The sequence below is a fragment of the Vitis riparia genome, chromosome 14, assembly GCF_004353265.1.
Source record: "Vitis riparia cultivar Riparia Gloire de Montpellier isolate 1030 chromosome 14, EGFV_Vit.rip_1.0, whole genome shotgun sequence".
In the NCBI taxonomy this organism is placed as follows: domain Eukaryota; kingdom Viridiplantae; phylum Streptophyta; class Magnoliopsida; order Vitales; family Vitaceae; genus Vitis; species Vitis riparia.
The window spans coordinates 8,967,789-8,988,491 of record NC_048444.1 but is presented as its reverse complement, the minus strand read 5'-3'; the positions used below and the strand labels follow the sequence as shown (position 1 = coordinate 8,988,491).

The 20,703-nt window shown below is 32.8% G+C and overlaps 1 protein-coding gene across 1 annotated transcript; it reads right to left on the bottom strand.

Annotated features, from left to right (window-relative positions):
- Positions 1–9,969: 9,969 nt before the first annotated feature.
- On the bottom strand, positions 9,970–16,583 carry LOC117929646 (uncharacterized protein DDB_G0275933-like). Its single transcript, XM_034850002.1, has 3 exons — positions 16,444–16,583; positions 11,981–12,128; positions 9,970–10,591 (listed from the first exon to the last, which is right to left on the bottom strand). Exons 1-3 carry the CDS (start codon positions 16,496–16,498, stop codon positions 10,513–10,515), a joined length of 282 nt encoding a protein of 93 aa, XP_034705893.1. The 5' UTR covers positions 16,499–16,583; the 3' UTR covers positions 9,970–10,512.
- Between the last annotated feature and the right edge of the window lie 4,120 nt (positions 16,584–20,703).

The following is a 20,703-nucleotide window of genomic DNA, read 5'->3' as shown; positions in this document are numbered from 1 at the left end:
ATAAAAGACAATCATAAAAAAAAAAAGTAAAAAAAAAAACCTCAACCAAGATCCCAATAGAAAACAACTTAAAATATAACAAAAATTTTCCATTTTCCCACTTCCACTTTTCCTTTTAGGGAGTTAGGCTCATTGTCCAGCAGTGCCTTGGGTTTGGCCCAATTTATGGGCCCAAATGTATGTTTGTGGTGGATGAATTATCTCGACTAGGATTGGGCTAAAACCAACCATGTCCAAAATTTGCTTGAATTATGAGGCTAAGAAAAGAAAATATAGGGCACTCCCTATAATTAGAAAAATAATCTCCACTTTCTAAAAATTATAAATATAACCTCAAATTCACATTTTTATCCATATAAATTTTTCTAAAACACTGTGTGGACGTGCGAACTAGGGATAAAAAATTGGCAAAGGTATTTTTGTCTAAAACGGATTATGTCATGTTTCTTAAGGATCAAGATTATTTTTTAGGATACATGATTGTTTTATCCTATTCAATGAAATAGCCCATAATAAAAACAAAAAAAACAAAAAGTTCTTGAGGGCATTGTACACACAAATTTCGTGAAATCCTACAATGTAAATAGAAAATTATACAAACAAAAATTTATTAAAATTAATAATTATATGATACAATCTCTGTATTAATATTCTTTACAGAAGAATATTTTCCAACAAATGATAATAAAGATATTTTCTTTGTTTTAAAAGTCAATTAAGGACGTAGAGTGATTTATTCTTGAATGACTTTGTCGAAAAGCGAAAAAAACATGTGTAGTTTTTCTGTGATTTCTCGAACTTCTAAGGAGATTTTGTGAAACTTTTTTTTTTTTTTTGTGAAGCCTCTTTTCCCCGTATGAAATTGTTTTTTGTTGATTCAAATAAGTCCCCTTATGGAAAGAAGTCTCCTCTATTTATTAGTGAAATTAGAAAATTAAATTTGGAATCCCCTAAAATTTAATTGTTTAATTTAGAGAATTTGATTTTTTATTTTATTTTAGCAACTTATCTTCTTTATTAAGGAAATTTGTCAACAAGAAAATATTTATTATTATTTTTAGTTCTTTTTTTTTTACTTCAATTGGAAGATTTGATTTTATTTGTAAGACCAAATTTTGAAACTTTCAAAAGTTTACCATGTGTCATCTTTTGAATATATATCACGTGTCAAATGTGTGTATGACTCATCACTTGTCGAGCTCAAATTTTATTGAAATGAGAACACTATTTTGTTTCTTTCCTTTTTTTTTTTTTTTTTTTTTCCATTTGGTATCAAAAGAGGATCTTATGTTAACACGGAAGTTTCTAATTTAAATATTCACTTTCCTTTTTTTTTTTTTTTTTTTTTTTGTAGGCATTTTTCCTTATAATTTATCCTCTCTATTTTTCTATATAAAAAGGACAAAAATTTGATAAGCCCAACTTGAACTTTCCACGAGAAGTCTTTCACCCTTAGTGGATTTCTAAGCTTGTAAGTCTTATTTCTTTTTTAGCTTTATGTTATATATATATATATATATATATATATATATATATATATATATATATATATATATATATTTATTTATTTATTTATATATACGCAAGCATACACATACATGATTGTTTTTTTTATAACCTTTTTTTAAAACACTTGTTGACTTTCATCGTTTGTAGAGACAAATTTGCTTTCAGGTAATCACATTAACACTTGAGGAAGAATTTTAATGAACTTAAATATTAAAAAACGAAAAATGAATATTTAAAGTTTAACCCTCATGTAATCAAGGTGTAATCCTAATGTAAAGTGGTATCATATTTTCAACACTCATGTGCTAAAATCTTCACCCATATGAATTGGTTTGACTTGAAATGCATAATGATGTCCAAGTTTTAACATTTAATTAAAACCAAAATTATATTTAACACTTATGCAAACAAGTTATGGCTTTGATGTCGTGCAATGTTGTACTTTTGACACTTAATGCGACTTAAGTGCTAAGATCCTCACTCATATGAATTAGCCTGGCTTGAATGCATAGTGGTGTTCAAATTTTAACAATTAATTAAAGTTAAAATTACATTTAACACTTATGCAAACAAGTCATGGCTTTGACGTTATGCAATGTTGTACTTTCAACACTTAATGCAATATATATGTTAAGGTCATCACTCATGTGAATTGGCCTAACTTAGGTGTATAATGAAATTCAAACTTTAACATTTAATTACACTTAACAACTATGTAGACAAGTCATAACCTTGACACTACACAGTGTTGTACTTTCGACATTTGATGCAGTTTAAGTGTTAAGATCTCCACTCATGCGAATTGGTTTGACTTGGGTACATAGTAATATTCAAACTTTAATATTTAATTAAAATTTGAACTACACTTAACATCTATATAGACAAATCATAACCTTGACACTGCACGGTGTACAACTTTTAGCACTTAATTAATATTAGACCCCCACTTAATATACATTTTATTTTCTTTTGTGTCATTCATAGTTTAAGCTCATGTGGGCTAAGAGTTTCATGCAATTTAGGCTTGTGCATTCAAAAGCATCACTTGTCTTGATTTGGATCCAAAGGCGATGAATACATGCTTTTTGAAACAAAGTTTAACTGAGGGTAAAAAATGACTTATTCTCAACCAAACTTATAAAAATTTTTCTAAAGTATTTTGAAGAATAAAAGGTCTTTTGAATTCATCTTGATTTTTAGCCTTTAAAGGTGGATGAATGACACTTTTGTATTGTGTTTGATATTATTCCATAAGCTCATTAAAGAATGTGTCAAGCTTAAACTTGATTTTAATTTAAGGGTGGTAAACACGTGTTGGTTTTTCATTTCCATCGTTTGTGGGGGTTTTCCATGTAAAAATCTTGTGCATCATTGCATATCTTTTTATTATTGCTTATATTCTAATTGATGATATTGATAATCTTATGATTGATTGGTTAGTTAGTTATTGAGGTTGTTGGGTTGGTTATACCTATAACCAATCATTGTTTTCCTAACTCCTCTTAGAATATATTTTGTTCGATTTGTTGAGATTGTTATTGAGTTTGTTAGGATAGTTATTCTGGTGAATATTATTATCTCTAACATATCTCAATATATATTTCAAATATTGTAATTATATTATTTTATCCTTAACAAATCACAATGTATCGATTAAACATAAAATTAAAGCTTTTATCAATAAAGATATGTATCGATTAAACATAAAATTAAAGCTTTTATCAATAAAGATTTGGGGTAAACTCTTTTTTTGGATAACCTGAATATCCCTATAATATCTTGGGATATGAAAAAATGAATATAACATATAAATCTTTATTTAAATTTATAAATCACCCATTCACACCCCCCTCTATATATTCCTTATTGGACTTTTGGTAGTTTTTCAAGTGACATCAAGGGTTTAACCATTTTTCACATACTTTGTGAGGGTCCACCATACTGCACTTTAATGGTATTAGTTATCATGTCCTGAAATAACAGTATCACTGAGGTAAATTCAATGGTTTACCTTCCAATTTGCACCAACTTAGACATATGCAATGTATCACCTAGAGATGCAATCTTTGGAAAATAAATAAGTCCTTGACTTAACTCAATCATACTTTGTACTTGTGTCTCAACCTTGCTTATGAAGGATTCTATTTGTAAATATTTCTCCTTGATGAGCTTGGTGAGTTTGGTGATGATACAAGTCATCTTAGTTTATTGTTCTTCTACGGATGTAGTGTACGTTGTCATTATCAACATAGTCACTATGAAGGAAGAAGTAAAAGAGTCGGAATGGTTGGAGGAGTTGTCCTCCTTTGACCTAGTTGATGATCCAAAGTGTGAGTCAATACTGGCATCAACAACAAAGCAAGGGGATTTATCCCTAAAGTCCTTAAGTGTTGACAAATGTTTTCCCCAACCCTAAGGACTTTGGCCTTTTACTCCTAAAGAGGTTAAGGTGATTAGCAATTGATAATTGTTGCATGTCCCTACCGATTTTAGCAAATGAGTGTGCTTACTCGCTAGCTTTGGTGAAGGTGTAGTAGTCGATTTTGCTTTACCATGAGTCATAGGGGCCGTAGAGGTGTTATGTGTTGGTTGAGTAATGACAATCTTGTCATCACCCTTGTTAACATGCAAAACTTAAGTTTTTTTAGATGTCATCGTCTTAGAAGTGATCACTTTCTTAGTGGAAGAGATGAGAGGCCAAGAAGTCCCATCAGGCATGCTAGCAATTTGTACGCACAAATTTCGTAAAGTCCAACAATGCAAGAAAAACAATAGAAAAATATGTGAAACAAAAATTTATTAAAATTAATGATTGTGGGGTTCAATATCCGTGTTAATATTATTTACAAAAGAATATTTTTTTTCTCTTATTCTTTCGCTTTGATCATAATCTAACAAATGACGATGAAGATGTTTTCTTTGTTTTAAAAGTAAATTAAGGGCCTAGATTGACTTTTTCTTGAATGAGTTTGTCCAAAGGCAAAGAAAACATGTGTAATTTTTTTGCGATCAAACTTATAAGGAAATTTTGTAAATTTTTATTTATTTATTTGTGAAGCCCTTTTTCTCATGTGGAGTCATTTTTTCCAATCCAAAAAAGTCCCCTTATCGAAAGAAGTCATCCCTATTTATAGGTAAAATTAGGAATTAAATTTGGAATCCCCTAAGGTTTAGTTACTTAATTCAAAGAATTTGGTTTCTTAATTTTAGTAAATTATCTTCTTCATTAAAGAAATTTACCACCAAGAGAATATTTATTATTTTTTTTTTTAAAAAAATTATCTTTTGACTTCAATTGAAAGATTTGATTTTATTTGTAAAACCAAAATTTTGTCACATGTTACCTTTTTAAATATATGTCATAGGTCAAATATGTGTATGACTCATCACTTGTTGAGTCCAAATTTTGTTGAATTGAGAAGCCACAATTTTGAAGATCAATTTAATGATAATTTAATTCACTAAAAATTTTGATGTCTACAGGTACTAAAATGAAGATACCCTTTTTTTAAATAACAATTTTATTTTTTGAAAATGAAAACCAAAACATTGAAAGTACTAAAACGAAGATTTTTTTTTTTTTTATAATAATTTTATTTTTTAAAATAAAAACAACCAATGTTTTGGTTTGTGATTTATTTTTAAAGCACAATTTTAAGAAATACTCGATGATCATAAAAATTACAATTTAAACTTAATGTTGACACCAAACCTAATATTTAGAATATTTAATATGTAATATTACTAAAAATAATAAATTACCTAAATCATATTACACCCGAGACAATATAACTAATCATAGCAAAATGAATAAATAAGGGAAGATAAATCATAGGATAAAATCTCCTCAATAGTACAAGCTCTCAAATGTCTCAAACCTAGGGTCATTGACTTCTCAAATGTCTTAATTCTCATTACAACTTTTAATCTTTCATACCCTACTAAATGAAAATAATAATAATAATAATAATTGAAAGTGAATCTCAATGATGGACTACACTTAGAGAGGGGTGAATAGTTGTTTTTTGAACAATTAAAAAAATAATCCCAACACAACTTATCGAACCCTAGACTTGTTCACAATTTTCTTTTCTCTTCAACTGTTTTCCAATACCAAGTAGAGATCACATGCAACCATGAATGTTGTAATACTCCCTAATATAATTCAAATGCAAGTCACATGCAAATGCATCAATACTCCCCAACATACTTAATAAGATCAGTTTTTCAATAATTCAAATTTCCATTTCTACAAAATATCTTTATCAATAATAAGTACAAAATTTTTTTAGAATAACCCAACAACAAAACACATATGTCATCCCATTGTTCTTTTATTCAATTTAAAACCACAAACATTAAATAAACAAAGCATGATTGAAAATAAATCAAAGAGAAGAGTGAGAGAGAGCAACTGTGACACCAAATTTTATGTGAAAAACCTCTGAAGAGATAAAAAATCACAGACCTATAACCGATCGAAAATGTCCACTATGAAGAATAAACACTAAATACAAGGTTTTACCTAACTCAAGCCTATTAATCATTCTCAGACCACGTAATTAGCACCTTTAACTTTCAACTGCACACCTTTTTCTTTAGGAATACACTTGGAGTCCACACCAAACTTGATCTCAACCTCTTCTTAAATCCCCATGAGAAGAAAATGAGTTTTACCCAAACCCAAATAGATCAGAAATTGAAAGATGAATGAATGAAGAATCAACCTATTTTTTTATCCAAAAAATCCATTGAAAATAGTTTGGAAAACAATAGGAAAGTTAGATTTTCTTGGCAACCAAACACCCCAAATTAGGAAAGGAAAAGAAAACTAAAAGAGGATGGCTACTATGTCTTTAATATTCTCTTTACATAACAAGAAGCAATTTTAGGGTTTTTTTAAATGAAAAAAGCCTTAGATCGAATAGTTGGAATTAAATTAAGAAAGTGTAGCTTGGATCAATCCAACCTATTCCTAGATTGATCTTGGAACAAGACATTTTTAACACTTAATAAAAAATAAAAAAAAGGCTTCCCAAGCAATGTTTTAAAAATTAGACCGGACCGACCGATCTGACCGTCGGCCGATCATGGTTCTAGCCCGGTCTTGTCAATGGGACAGGGGTCAAACCGCCTGAACTGGAGTAGGATCGCTTGAACCGGTGGTCCAATCGTTGAACCGGACTAACCGATCAATTTGGAGGGAACCGATCGGTTCAATTGAATTTAATTGAAAAAAAAAAAAAAACATCAAAATGACGCTGTTTTGGAGTGTATATAACTATATGCAATTCCAACCCTTTCCTCCTCCACCCCCCAGTTGCAGGCATGCTGCTCTGCTCGCCATCGACGCGTCGTGCACTGCGACACTCAGACAGCTCCCGTCGGCAGGCCGCGACACCTAGACAACTCCCGCTGGTGTTGGAAAACTCCCCACCCACCCCCCCGCCCCCTCCTTCTCCCTCCCGACTGGTAGCACCCCCACTCTCGCGACCTGGTACACCCCCCTCGCCCGGCGATTGGGCAAGCTTTCTTTCATTATTTCATTTAGATTGTTTTGTTATTTGTTGGACATCATTAATTGGGGTAAATCCCTAACTTGAAATTAAATAATGGCTTGGGTTATCAGATTATTGATAGATGTGATGGATACACACAAGCCGAAGCCCATTTTCTCATTTTTTTTTTTATCATTTTTGAGTTTCGTGCGTGCAAGATCTTACTACATTGCTTGGTGATTAAAAGGAACTTTACATTGCTTGATCATTTTTCTGTTTTTCCAAGTAAGTTGTTGGATATAAATTATTATTTTTTATTTTTATAATTATTTAAAATTTTAATAATTTATAAATTGTATATTTATGACGTCACCGGTTCGACCGCGGTTTGATCCCCAGTTCGACCAATGAACCATGAACCGGTAACTTTTCCAGTTCAATGACCGGTTCGGTTATGAAAACATTGTTCCCAAGCCTTCCTAACTCCTTAAAAAAATATTTCAAATAAAACAATATTTAAGTAATATGATTGGTTCAATTCCATCTAACTCCCTCAACTACATACCTTGTTAGCAAATTCAATGTCTTGATCTTCATTAGGTAAGTAGTCCGAAGAAGGATTTGGAAAAATCGAGTTAGGAGACTCTTGGGAATTTTATCCAAAATTGACAACCTAACTAAACACTCACAATAATAATAATAATAATAATATTCTCTTATAAAAAAATCTATTAAAGTTGAAAAAGAAATTAATCATATTAATGTGTGTATGATTTAGATATGTAAAAAACTATAATAAAACTAGTAGATTATATGTGATATCGCACATCAAATAGGGGAGAAAGTTTTTGGCGTTATATAAATATGAGTTTCTCTTAACCATATAAACGCATTTAAAGTTATGAGAGCCCCTTTGCGTCTAGAGCCAATAATATTTCGCAATTGGCTATGGATCGTTAAAATGGTATCAAAGCCGATTTTCGACTCCCGTGTAGGATAAAATGAGTGTTTGTCTGTTTGACCCTACAATCTCATGTGACATAACAAGGAAAGACATTATATCTGTATAAGGGGTGTTTGTTACATCTCACATCGAATAGAGGAGAAAGTTATTAGAGTTATGTATGTATAGACTCTTTTTAATCTTATACACGCGTTTTAAAACCGTGAGAACCTTTTTAGGTTTAGAACAAATGATATTTAGACGGTTGAGCGTGAATCGTTATATTATACTTGATGAAAAAGATTAGAGAAGAGAGTGAAATTTAAATTTTATGAAATATCATCACTTTTAAATTCCTTAAAATCCTTTCTCACTAAAAGAAAATAGAAGAAAATTTGGTTGGTCATGAAGTAGATTATACAGCAATCAAAGGTGGCTTTCTGACTTGCTAAATGTCTTCAAGACTAAACAAAGCATCTTCCTTTTCCATAGAAAACAAAGAGTGTCCAGTTCCAACCTATGAACCTACTCTATGTTCAAGGGATTGACACCCATGTCAACAACCATCTGTTAGTAAACTTTTGACCCATGATTGCGTTTCCTACTGCTTTTAGAAATAGTTTTTTGTTTTTAAGAATAAAAAAACACAAAATCATATTTAGTTGTTAATTGTTTTAAAACAAGATTTTTGAGAGTTACTTCAAATATTAAGTATTTTTTTAGAACATATTTTTAATTATTTTTAATTGTTTTTATTTAGTCTATAATTAATTAATTAATTTTTGCAATTTTAATTGTTCAAAACATTAATCATGTCTCAATTAAAAATCTATTTACTTAATGAGAGAATTCAAAAAATATAATTATGTATATATGAAAAAAAAAAAAAGTAAAGTCATGAATCTTAATTTTAGTCTATTATACTTTTGTAGTCATTACTTTTAAATTATATTAAAAAAAAATCAAACTGATTAATAATTTCAATACAAAGTCTTGCTTGTATTGAAATTCATTTCTAGGTAAAAAAACAAAAAACAAAAAACAAAAAAACAAAAAAAAAAAAGGAAAAATATGGTTTTAGGCAAAAGAAAAACAATAATCATTCAAGAAGAATTTTTTCCCCCCATAAATTTCTAATATTTATTAGATTACTATTTGAGTTTTTAATTATTTTTCAAGATTATTAGACTCCTTACATTAAGTTTTACTTAATTTAGAGTTTATTTAGTTAGTGAAAAAATTTACAAAATTATGATTATATATAAAAAAAAAAAAATTAGCAAAATCATTTAAAATGAATTTAAGTTTTTTACTTTCCAAAAGTAATTTGATCAATTTTGAGTTAATGAGACTTTCTAATACTAATTAGATTAATTTTTTACTTTCAAATTATTTTAAAACATTAATAACTTCTTTTTTTTTTGCATTAAGAGTTGTTTGATTTAAAAATTATTTGTTTAATAAAAAAATAAAGAAGTTAAAAGAAATTTATAAAAATATATATAATTTAGAGGAATATCATATTTTAATTTTCTTTTTATTGGTATTGGGTGATGGGAAGATAATGAAGAAAAAAAAACCTATCCTAATTTACCTTATTTTATTTCTTTATATCTTCCATTTATTTTTAAAAACAAAAGAAAACAACTCTTATTTGTTTTCTAAATAGTATTCTCCATTTCATTTTGCTTTTTTAAAATTATTACCAAAGAACAACAACTATAAACTTTTAAAAACAAATTTTTATTTTTAAAAATCAAACATTGTTTTGAAATGACCGATCAAATAAGATTTTATCATTTAGCAAAAGATAAAATAAATAAATAAAAAACATTTTAAAAACTCTCAAAAGATTTTTTTTAAATGAATATATATATATATATATATTTTCCATTTTGATTTCCATTGTTACTAACATTAAAATAGAAACAAATAATCATTCCAACCTTACATTCCTAAGTGCATCCAAACACAAAATTAGTATCACCAAATTCATTTCTATTCAAGGAAAAATAAAAATGAAAACAAAATATTCCTTCTCATTCCCCTTCCTCGTAAAACAAAAATAGCCGAACTCTTTCGTACAGTAATTCCAATTCCCTGCTTAGGAGCAAATGGAATTCGCACGAGAAACACTGAGCCAAATACCACAAGCTCAAACAAGCGTTCAAAAAAGAGAAAAACACTAAATTTTTCATTGAGATTACCCAACCCTCCACCACATTGCTGGATATAGCCAAGGCTGTATAACTGGTAAATTCATAGAACTCAACCAAATATCCTCTGCAATTATGCAATCCTACAGTCTGAATGGTTCTGTGATTTCAACTTTTTAAAATGATTGGAGTCTTTTCATAGAGGGTGAACTTAAACTATAATCTTGAAAAATAATTAAAGTCCAAAAGTACATTACAGCATCTCAGAAATGCAGGGGAAATCAATTGAAGCCATGAGCACTGCTCCAACAAGCAAAAACTGTTACAGACATACTACACAGCAATAGAAACCATCTGCAGTCCAGATACTGATTTGTTGATTAGAATCTCTTCATAGAGGGTGACCTTAAACTATAACAGGTCCTTTCCCCTCCTGTTGAGCCATGTATTCTTTCTTCATTTCTTCAAAAATGGTGTCATTGGTGCTGCAAATAAAATCATGTGCAAGATTTTCAATTAACAAGTCATCAAAGTTAGTAACAGTCTTGCTCGCATTTTACAACAAAATTTGACCAAGATGGCAGTAGTTAATATTAACAGAACTACACCATAAAACAAGGGGAAGTTATCCCTAAAATTTTCCTCTCTTTTTTTTTTGGGATTTCATTTCTCTGAACAAGGTTGCGAAGGTGAGGAAAGTGACAGTATACAAACCAAAACCACTAAAACCAGTTGACCCATCTCAAAAGTCACAGCCACCAAGCCAACTCATTCCCTCAGGGAATGTGGAGGTAATCCACAGGCACTGCCATTAGGCTGCACTTGCTCCACCAGTCACTGGCATCAAAAGCCACAACCCAAGACATGCATGGGTAGGTTCAGGCTCCTTTAACAAGCTTAAATTTCTGCTCCACCTGTTCTTGGCCCCCTAAATGGCAACAAAATTGTATGTGGCTCCAGTATCAACTGTAGCCAGTACTTTCTTTCCGTTGATAATTGTTTTCAACAATTCAAAGCTATTGGAGCAATGACCACCTCCAATCAGCTGTAGTTAGGACATATTCTTGCTGTTAAATAGAAAAAACCAACTACTATACACTCTAACAGTGTCCATACGCTTAACTCAGGAACTCATCTCAACCATGCCATGGCACAAAATCATTTGTTTGCTCAAATTATGAGTGTCTGAAATACCTCCCACAGTGCCAAACAACTTACGAATTTCCTTGTTCCATCAACCATCAAGATGTTCTTTAAAAAAACTTTAATCAGCCTAGACAACAAAATGGTTGGAGGCCTCCTGCATCTCCAATACAATAGGAGCCTGAACAATTATAGCCAAGGTTTAATCATCTTAGGCATCAGCAACACCAAACTATTGATTTAAGTCTAGAAACTTCCTGAGAAAAAAAGGGATCCTTCTTCTCAAAAATGAATTGGTCAAACTGAGAAAGCTATGTTGTAGAGGGTAACCCTCTACCAAACATTTCAAGGGCTAAAGTAACACCCTAGAGTCTGCAAGCTAAGAGCAGCCTATGGAGAGATCCAAGTAATTTGATTATTCAGGAACCTTTCAGAATGTAGTTGATGTACATACATGTGCCTGTACGCATTAACCACTCTCCAACAAAAGAAACTTTTAAGGAAAACCACACTTTCTAACTGAAGAATATGTTTGATAAACAATCAACTATTTTCATAACAAAGTCGCCTGTAACTGCTTTAGAATCATGGTTTGCTCACACACAATTGAGCCAAGCATCCAGATTTGCTTCAAGACTTTATATAAACAATACCAAAATCATTTGAAAAGATAAAGTGAACTACAAAAAATAATGGCACTAAACAAGTGTCTGATATATAATTGAACTTACTATTGATGTAAGCATTCATTTAATTCTTTAGCTTGTTTGCGACAATGCCAAACAACAGATATTGTTTTTCCCGCTGCACATTGGGCATATTTTGAAGCATATTGATGGCATTCCTTTAGTGCTTTCTGCTTCATTTTGCTGCGTAAAGCTGGAAATTTTTTAGAAGGTATTAGCATATTTTCCATGGCTAAAGATACAAGCAGGAAAGGCAAAACGCAGCTATTCAAATTTATGATATATGATTGTTATGATAAAGAAGAAATTTTTTTTTGCAAGTATGATGTCTCTTTATACAATTTACATGCAAACTATACTATTTTCTTTTGGATGATTTGGAAGGCAAGGAGGTCCTTCGACGTTAGTTAGTTTCATTGATTGGCTGGGCTCTCATTGAAGGTGGGGTTTTTTTTGTACCTCCTTGTTGACAACTGTTTTTGTTCCAGTTGGGTGGGGATTGGTGTATCTTTTTTGTTTACTTTGAGTCTCCGTTTTGGCACCTCTTTTTTAATATATTTTTCCCTCTCTTTACTTATCAAAAAAATAAAATATTATTTTTTTTATAGACAACAAGAACATGCATTAATAAGTGCCAAAAAAGGAGGGGGTGTGCCCCACGTATATAGGTTGTATACACAGAAACAACCAACACATGCCTCAAACAAAGAAAGCCCACACAAACAAACAAAGCAAAGTTAACCACAAAAAAGAGTACCTAGGAAAATCAACATAGAGGCGAAATCCAACTCCAAAGAATCCCTAGTCCACTCAAAAAGAATTTGAAAGAAGAGATCCTTTAAACCTTGGTCGGAGAGTTCTTCATCTTTGAATATTCTTTGATTACGCTCTTTCCAAACACACCAAAATAAGCCAATGGGAGCCAAGCACCAAACTGCTCTATTCTTCTTTTGAAACCCCTCAACTTTCCATTGAAGAAGGAGATTTCTCACCGAATCTGGAAATACCCAAGTCACTCCAAAGAGGGCTAATAAAAAGATCCAAAGCTCTCTTGTCTTGGCGCAATGAATCAAAATGTGATCAGTTGATTCTTCACTCTCTTTACAAAGATTACATCTATTGACAATTTGACATCCCCTCTTCATTAAGGTGTCTACAGTTAAGATCTTCCCCCAAACAGCTTCCCAAGCAAAAAAGCAAGTTCTAAGAGGAGCACGGGATCCCCAAACCTCCTTCCCAGGAAACTATACTAAAAACCTTCATCAAAGACTAGTTTGATACTAGGAAATACTTATTTCTTTCTCTTCTGAATTCGTAAATGCTTCCCACCCTATAAATGAATTACTGATGGTGTGCAACTTCTTAGATCTAATCTTTGCAAAAGAATCAGAATAGAACAAATTAAAGCAAACAAGTGGGATTTCATGAAAAGTGTAATGTAAATAACTAGATCATATATTTAAATAGTTCCCTCTTGTTCACTTCTTTAGTTGATCTGGAACAGAACATCAACCCTGTGGAAAAAATATAACCTGAAAATAGTGTTCACTGGTTATGATGGTAATGATGATCAGACTGTGATAGTTAATAGATAAATGATTTGCAAACTTGGGACCTGCAAATAATTTAAGGGTTCCTCATAAATGGATTTAGCATTACATTGGAGGTAGCAAGGGAACCAAAAACACAACATCTTTAACCTGCTGCCCATATTTCTTTGATTTAATAACTTACCAAAATATAAAGAATAGTTATGAATATTGCCATCTTACAACAGCTTTTCGAAGAATATTCAAAACTTCCATTTATTACTTGCTGTGAAAGTAACATTCCGAAAAAGTGGATCCACAAGATAATATTCTAGTCTGTTATTCATGTTCCTTTACATTGATTCTTAGCTTTACATGTTATAAATTGATTAGTGTTTAGTAATACTTTTTTTTTTTTTTCTGTATGAAAATTTATGTATGCCACAAACAAGAGAGAAATGCCTCAGTTACATTGAAAATGTACAAGAGAACAACGATGAACAGTCTGCTAGATACAAAAATACAGAACTCTAAATAGCAGTACCAGAAGCTTCAAATTGCCAACTTGCAACTATTGGAAACATCAATCCACCAAATGCCCATAAAACATAGTGTGCACAAAAAGGTAAGAGACAATGAGATGGGTAAAGAGTCCACAAAGGAAACCCCAATAAATAACACTCTGCCTTTGTGCAACTATTGGAAACATCCATCCACAAAATGCCCATATAACATAGTGTGGACAAAAAGGTAAGAGACAACGAGATAGGTAAAGAGTCCATGATGGAAACCCCAGTAAATTACACTGCCAATTTCAAGCTTCTAATTTCATCCATGGGAAATATCAATCCACTTAAAGAATTTGCACCTTCACATAAAACATAGTGCACATAGAAAACCAAGAGAGAATGGAGGGTCAAGCATGAAAAAAGGGCAGATGATCCACTGTTTTTGCAGATCTTTTGTTTATGCAACATCGACTTGGATATGATGAATACTAGTTAACCAAATCATTTGCCTTCAAGATTCCATTCCAAACTACTGCCGCATACAAATGCACAATAGAACACAAACGATAACAAAGAGGAACACCTTTGGTAGAGCTAGGGAACTCCACAACCACCTTAAAGGGGAAGAAAATTGCATCTCTTGTTCACTATCCCTCCACCAACAACCTAAATATTTCTTCAAACATAACCATATTTCTTGTATTCTGCACTCAATCTCCATTAGAACTTTTTTCTACTAGAACTCTACATCAGAATTTGGGTTGCATAAAATGCAACAAGGACAGTGGGAAAAGGGCAGGAGGTTGCATGACGTCAATCTCTCTGTTTTCTACTCGATCTTAATCAAAATTCTTTTCTATTTAGAACTCTCCATCAGAATTTGGGTTAAAGAAAATGCACCAAGAACAGATGGAAAAGCAGAGGAGGTTGCATATTCCTCTCCCTCTATCTCCATCTCCCTCTCCCTCTCCCTCTCCCTCTCCCTCTCTCTCTTTATATATATATATATAGATAGATAGATAGATAGATATAACATGTGAGTTTCTTAGTGCTTGACACACACAACTCTATATGGCAGAAAAAAGTGATGGAAAAACATATATATGATTGGTTAAGAACAAGATAGTCATTAAATATAATTAGTTAATGAATCTAGCTCCAAAGCATATAAAATACTCCAAGTCTTTATACAGAATACTTTTCCCAATCAGAAATCAGTACAGTAGGTGCTTAAATGCAACAAAATATGAAGTTAATAGCTACTATTTTATGTTTTCTTAGTAACTCATGTTTTCTTTCTTTCTGCTCTTAAAGAAGCTTTCCTTAAAATTAAAGGAATATATAATTTTTAATCATTTTCCTCTCCCAAGAGGTGATGCATGTGTGAACATGGAAATATAAACGCACACAAGCAACTATGCAGCTGTTAATATTCTAAATCATTCAGCAACACAGTTTTTCCCAAGGAATGTTATCAATAACAAAAGCAATTTTAGGTTTCATTTGTACAGTGCAATGATATAATAATAAGGATGACTAAACAAAGAGGTTGATCAATCTGCATTAAAAGTTTCAAACAGCTGCCTTCAAATTCCTTTTTTACAAAAAGTTATTTCCACTAAAGTAATGAGCATTTCAGATAATATTTAAGAAAATTCAAGCAATCAAACACTTGTTTGTTCAAGCGATAAACCAAAGAGAATTTGCCTCCAGAAAATGATTAGTGCATCAATTTGTTTTGCCTTCCAAGAAGACTCGGGATCGAGAGGGCAGAGAAGCTCATAACCAAAAGGGACCATGCAAGAAAAATAAGATCTAAAAAAGAATAGATCCGTAGAATCGTGGGCCAATCCTACTTCACCCCATCATCCCTTGCCCACCTTGCATTCATACTAATACACAAACTACCCTAGTTTCCCTCTTGGAACCCATGTTAGCTTTTTGAAAACATCACTCAACTAAATAGTAATAATTTTACATACTAGAAAATGAAGGCACAGATTAAGGGCCCGTTTGGTCATTCCCTGAAAATTGAACGGCACCATTTCCGTTTACCTAAATGCCATATTTTTAACATTTTCATCAAATTCAATCATTTCATTGAGAGCTGATATTTTCCGTGGTCACACCATTACCCATCGAAATACCATTAAATCCAAAGCACGGTTTACAGTAAATCGGTTTCCCACATATCAGTATATAACCCAGGCAGCACATTATTCATATGACGTGAGCGTTTGTGACTCATTCCCCAAGGTCCCTAGTCACTGAATTTGGCATTGATCATAAGTTTCACTCCTACTAGCACTAATTGAAACGGTAGACAACATATATGCCCCGTTTGGTTGCTGAGAAAATAAGGGAAAAAGTAAATCAAAGATCATAAATTCTAATTTCTTTTTGTTTTGTTTTCCCATTGTTTCTCAGTGGGGCAAAGGAAGAAACATAGGGTTTTTTGAGATGTGAATACCTTCTTCCACTTTCTTCTTCATTTGATTTTCTTTGGCTTCTTGAAAGTAACCCATTTCACAACTCTTCAAAAGGCGCAAGCGTTTCTTCCACTTCCGAGCCTCACAATGGGGACCTCTCTTTCAGTACTAGGTTACACTGCAAAATTTTCCATTTTCCCACCCCTTTCGGGAGTTGGGCTCATTGTTCAGCAGTGCTTCGGCTTTGGCCCAATTTGTGGGCCCAAATGTATGATTGTGGTGGATGAATTATCTCTGGGCTGCGCTTGGGCTAAGACGGCTCAATTTTAGGAGATATTTGATATCATAAAAATTTCAATCAGTCGGTTTCGATGATTTTAAAAAACGTTTTTAATTTAAAAAATTAGTTATTTAGTAAAATTTTAAAAATCACTTATAGTATTAAAAAATTATTTATAGTGTTTTTTAAATAAGCATTTGATGGATATTTCTTTTAAAGCACTAAAAACATTTTAAATAAAAACATTATCAAACATATTCTTAATATCCATACAAAACCCGATATTTAGAATATTTAGCATAAAATATTAGTAAAAATAATAAATCATATCACACACAAGACCATATAACTAATTATAGTAAAATGAATAAATAAGGGCAAATAATTATAGGATAAAATCTCATCAATAATAGAAACTCTCAAATGTCTCCTAGGAAGATGAAAGAGGTGATGAAACAGAGGAAACAGAGGGGAAAAGATGCTGATATTATTTATCTCAGTGGTCTTCTACAATAACAGAGCAGACATTATAAACAAGCAGAAGATACACATCTTAACCAACTGTACACGTGGAGCTAAAAGACTAGAGAGAAAATAATATCCTATCTCATTACATCTTTAGGCTTAACATCCCCCCTCAAGCTCATTGGTCTAGTGAGAATAGTGAGCTTGGAACATAGAGTGATGAAACGTTGGGTGGAAAGAGGCTTGGTCATGCAATTAGCAAGCTGATCATCAGAAGGTGTGAACTGGACAGAGAGAGAGCGTTGAAGAACACGTTCCCGGACAAAGTAGTAGTCGATTTCCACATGTTTGGTTCAGGCATACAAAATAGAATTGGTAGCTAAGTATGTTGCACTAATATTGTCACAGAGAATGAGAGGAGGTTGAGTGAGAGTAATGGAAAGTTCACAAAGAAGAGATTTAGTCCAAGCAATTTCAGTAGCCCCATTTGCTACCCCTCGGTACTCTGATTTGGTGTTGGATCGGGATACCACTTTTTGTTTGGAAGATGACCAAGAAACTAGATTGGAACCAAGAAAGAGGTAGTAGCCATTGGTGTAGGAGGCCCAATCGGCATCTATATAACAAGTGATGTTGAAGTGTAGGGAAGGCTGTAGGAAGAGACCAAAATGAGATGTGCCCTTTAAGTACCGGAGAATACGTTTAACAGCCTGCCAGTGAACATCAGAGGGATGGTGCATGGATTGACACTTTATTTACTGCGAAAGCTATATTTAGGCGTGTCATGGTACAATACTGAAGGACACCAACAAAACTGCAATAACCTGAACCTTTTTCAAAAGTCACACTATCATGAAGAGAGAGATTTGTGTTGGAGGACATAGGAGTGGGACATGGCTTGGCATCCAACATAGCAGCTCGAGTAAGGAGATCAGTGATATACTTTGCTTGGCTGAGGTGAATACCAATAAGGGTGCGATGAACCTCCAAGCCTAGAAAATAGTGTAGAGGACTAAGATCCTTTAAAGAAAACTAATGATGCAACTATTGGATAAGGTGAGTAACTTGAGTATAGTGGCTCCCAGTGACGATTATATCATCCATATATACAAGAACAAGAAGTAACCCATGAAAAGAATGACAAATAAATAAGGAAGAGTCATTCTTAGAAGTAACAAATCCCAAGTGTAGCAGAGAATTACTGAGCTTAGTATACCAAGCCCGGGGTGATTGTTTAAGGTCGTAGAGAGACTTATCCAACTTGCAGACATGAGTAGGATAGAGAGGATCAACAAATCCAGTCAGTTGTTCCATGAAAACGTCTTCAACCAAGTCGCCAAGTAAAAAGGCATTATGAACATCCAATTGTCTAATACACCAATTCTGTGAAAAAACAAGGTTGAGCACAATACCGATAGTAAGAGGCTTGACAACAGGGCTAAATGTTTCGAAGTAGTCAATACCTTCGATTTGATGATAACCCTTAGCTACTAAGCGGGCCTTGTATCTCTCAATTTGGCCATCAGGCTGGAGCTTTAGCTTATATACCCATTTACAACTGATTACCTTGCCTGAGGAAACGGAATGAACAAGATGTCAGGTCTTGTTGTGCAGAAGGGTAGCAAATTCCAATTCCATGACCTGCTTCCATGAAGGATCTTTAATGCTTGGAGAAAGGAAGTAGGCTTAGTGAAAGAACCTATGTGATGAGAATCAACAAGCATTCAATGATCCATTGCATGTTCCAGTTGGGCCTATTACTAAAGCAAGATCCAAGAAGATCAAAGAAGCACTTAATGGGCTAATTCAAGAGATTTGGACTAATTCTAACGCATGACATTCCAAGCTTAGCCCAAAGGAAGATGAAGGTGTAATAAATTTAATCCAAGCTATTGAGGGCTAATCTGGCTTGATTGGGCATGATTTATAGCGTGGATTAATGACTGATTGACTTTCCAGCTCCATATCAGTTAATAGACATTTTTCCTATTTTAGAGCTTCTAATTTTAAGCCAAATCTACCTTAATTTTAGCCTTTTATTATTTAGAACGTTTTTTTAGCTATTTTCCTATTTTGGATCTGCTAATTTCAGAACAAATCAACTTTTATTTAGGGTTTTAATATTTAGTAAGTTTTTTTTCATGACATATAAATAGCATGAACTCATTGTAATAGGGAATAATTTTATTGAATAAAAAATCAGAAAATGTGAGGCTTTGCTCTTCTTTTGGTTCTTCAAGAACTATGAACTTATCAGGGATTCTTCCTTGTGGCGTTCAAACTTTATACCTTCAGTTCGTGATTCCATTGTAATCATTGGGTCAAAGTCTGTTACTTATACTTTTATTTCGTGTTTCACTTAAAAGCGTTGGGTCAAGGTTCTATAAAAAATCTGTATTTTAGCTTTCTTGAGCAATTATTCCAATACTGTTTGTTGGGTCTCAAAGCGTGTCGATTGAGGTTCGCATCACTATGGAGACACTCAACAACAATTTAGGCTTATAGATACTAGCCTTAGACCTAGTCACCATAGCATGAATATTGTGAGTGCGAGAAGAAGCAAGTGAATATGTATCCAGACTAGGTACATGTAGGTCCACCCTAGGAGGAATGGGAAAATGAGGTGGAATAGATGGAGACACAGAGTGTGAAAAAAAAAAAGGAAGTGAGGTAGGGGCAACGAGAGGGGAACAAGTACTAGAGATAGAAGAAGAAAAAAAAAAAAAAAAGGTATAGATGGAGAATTAAGAGGAGATGGGGAGATGGGAGGTAAAGGAATGGACAGAAGAACTGATAAGAAAGAGGAAAAAGAAATAGATTGAGAGAGAGAAGATGACAAATTCTTGAATGGAAAAGAATCCTCATTAAAAATCACATGGCGAGAAATATACAACCTACCGGAATGAATGTCAAAGACACAAATAACCTTTGTGGTGTGAACTATAATGAAGAAAAGCACACTCCAGTGACCTGTATTGGAGTTTATGGGTATTATAAGGGCGCAAATATGGAAAATAAGAGGAACCAAAAACCTTAAGATAAGTATAAGCTGAGAGTTTGTGATAGAGTGTGAAGTAAGGGGATCGATGGTGCAACATAGGAGTGGGAAGACGATTAATAAGGTAAGTGGTAGTTTGAAAGGCATAAGGCTAATAAGATAGGGGCATACCTGAGTGAGCAAGAAGAGATAATCCCATTTCAACCACATGGCGATTTTTTCACTCAACCCGCCTATTCTGTTGTGATGTGTATGGACAAGATAAATGATGGAAAATGCCTAGATTAGAAAACAAGATGGAGAGAGATCGAAACTCACCTCCCCAATCAAATTGGACAACCTTAATCTTGGTATTAAATTGATTTTCAATGAGAGCTTGAAACTTGAGAAAAGTAGGATAGGTTTATCTTTTATTTTGAGCAAATAAAACCTAGAAAAACGAGTATGATAATCAATAAAAAATAAAAAATAACGAGCACCAGAAATAAAGCGAACAGGAGAAGGACCCCATAGGTCTGTTTGAATTAACTCAAAAGGTTTTACTGCAATAGATGGAGA

What these genes read in the sequence shown, in the direction of transcription:
- LOC117929646 (XM_034850002.1), bottom strand. Translation starts at nt 16,498, where the DNA reads ATGGGTTACTTTCAAGAAGCCAAAGAAAATCAAATGAAGAAGAAAGTG. An exon ending in GAAGAAGAAAGTGGAAGAAG is followed by an intron (nt 12,129 to 16,443) that starts GTATTCACATCT and finishes AAAAATTTCCAG; the next exon opens with CTTTACGCAGCAAAATGAAG. An exon ending in AATGAATGCTTACATCAATA is followed by an intron (nt 10,592 to 11,980) that starts GTAAGTTCAATT and finishes TTTTATTTGCAG; the next exon opens with CACCAATGACACCATTTTTG.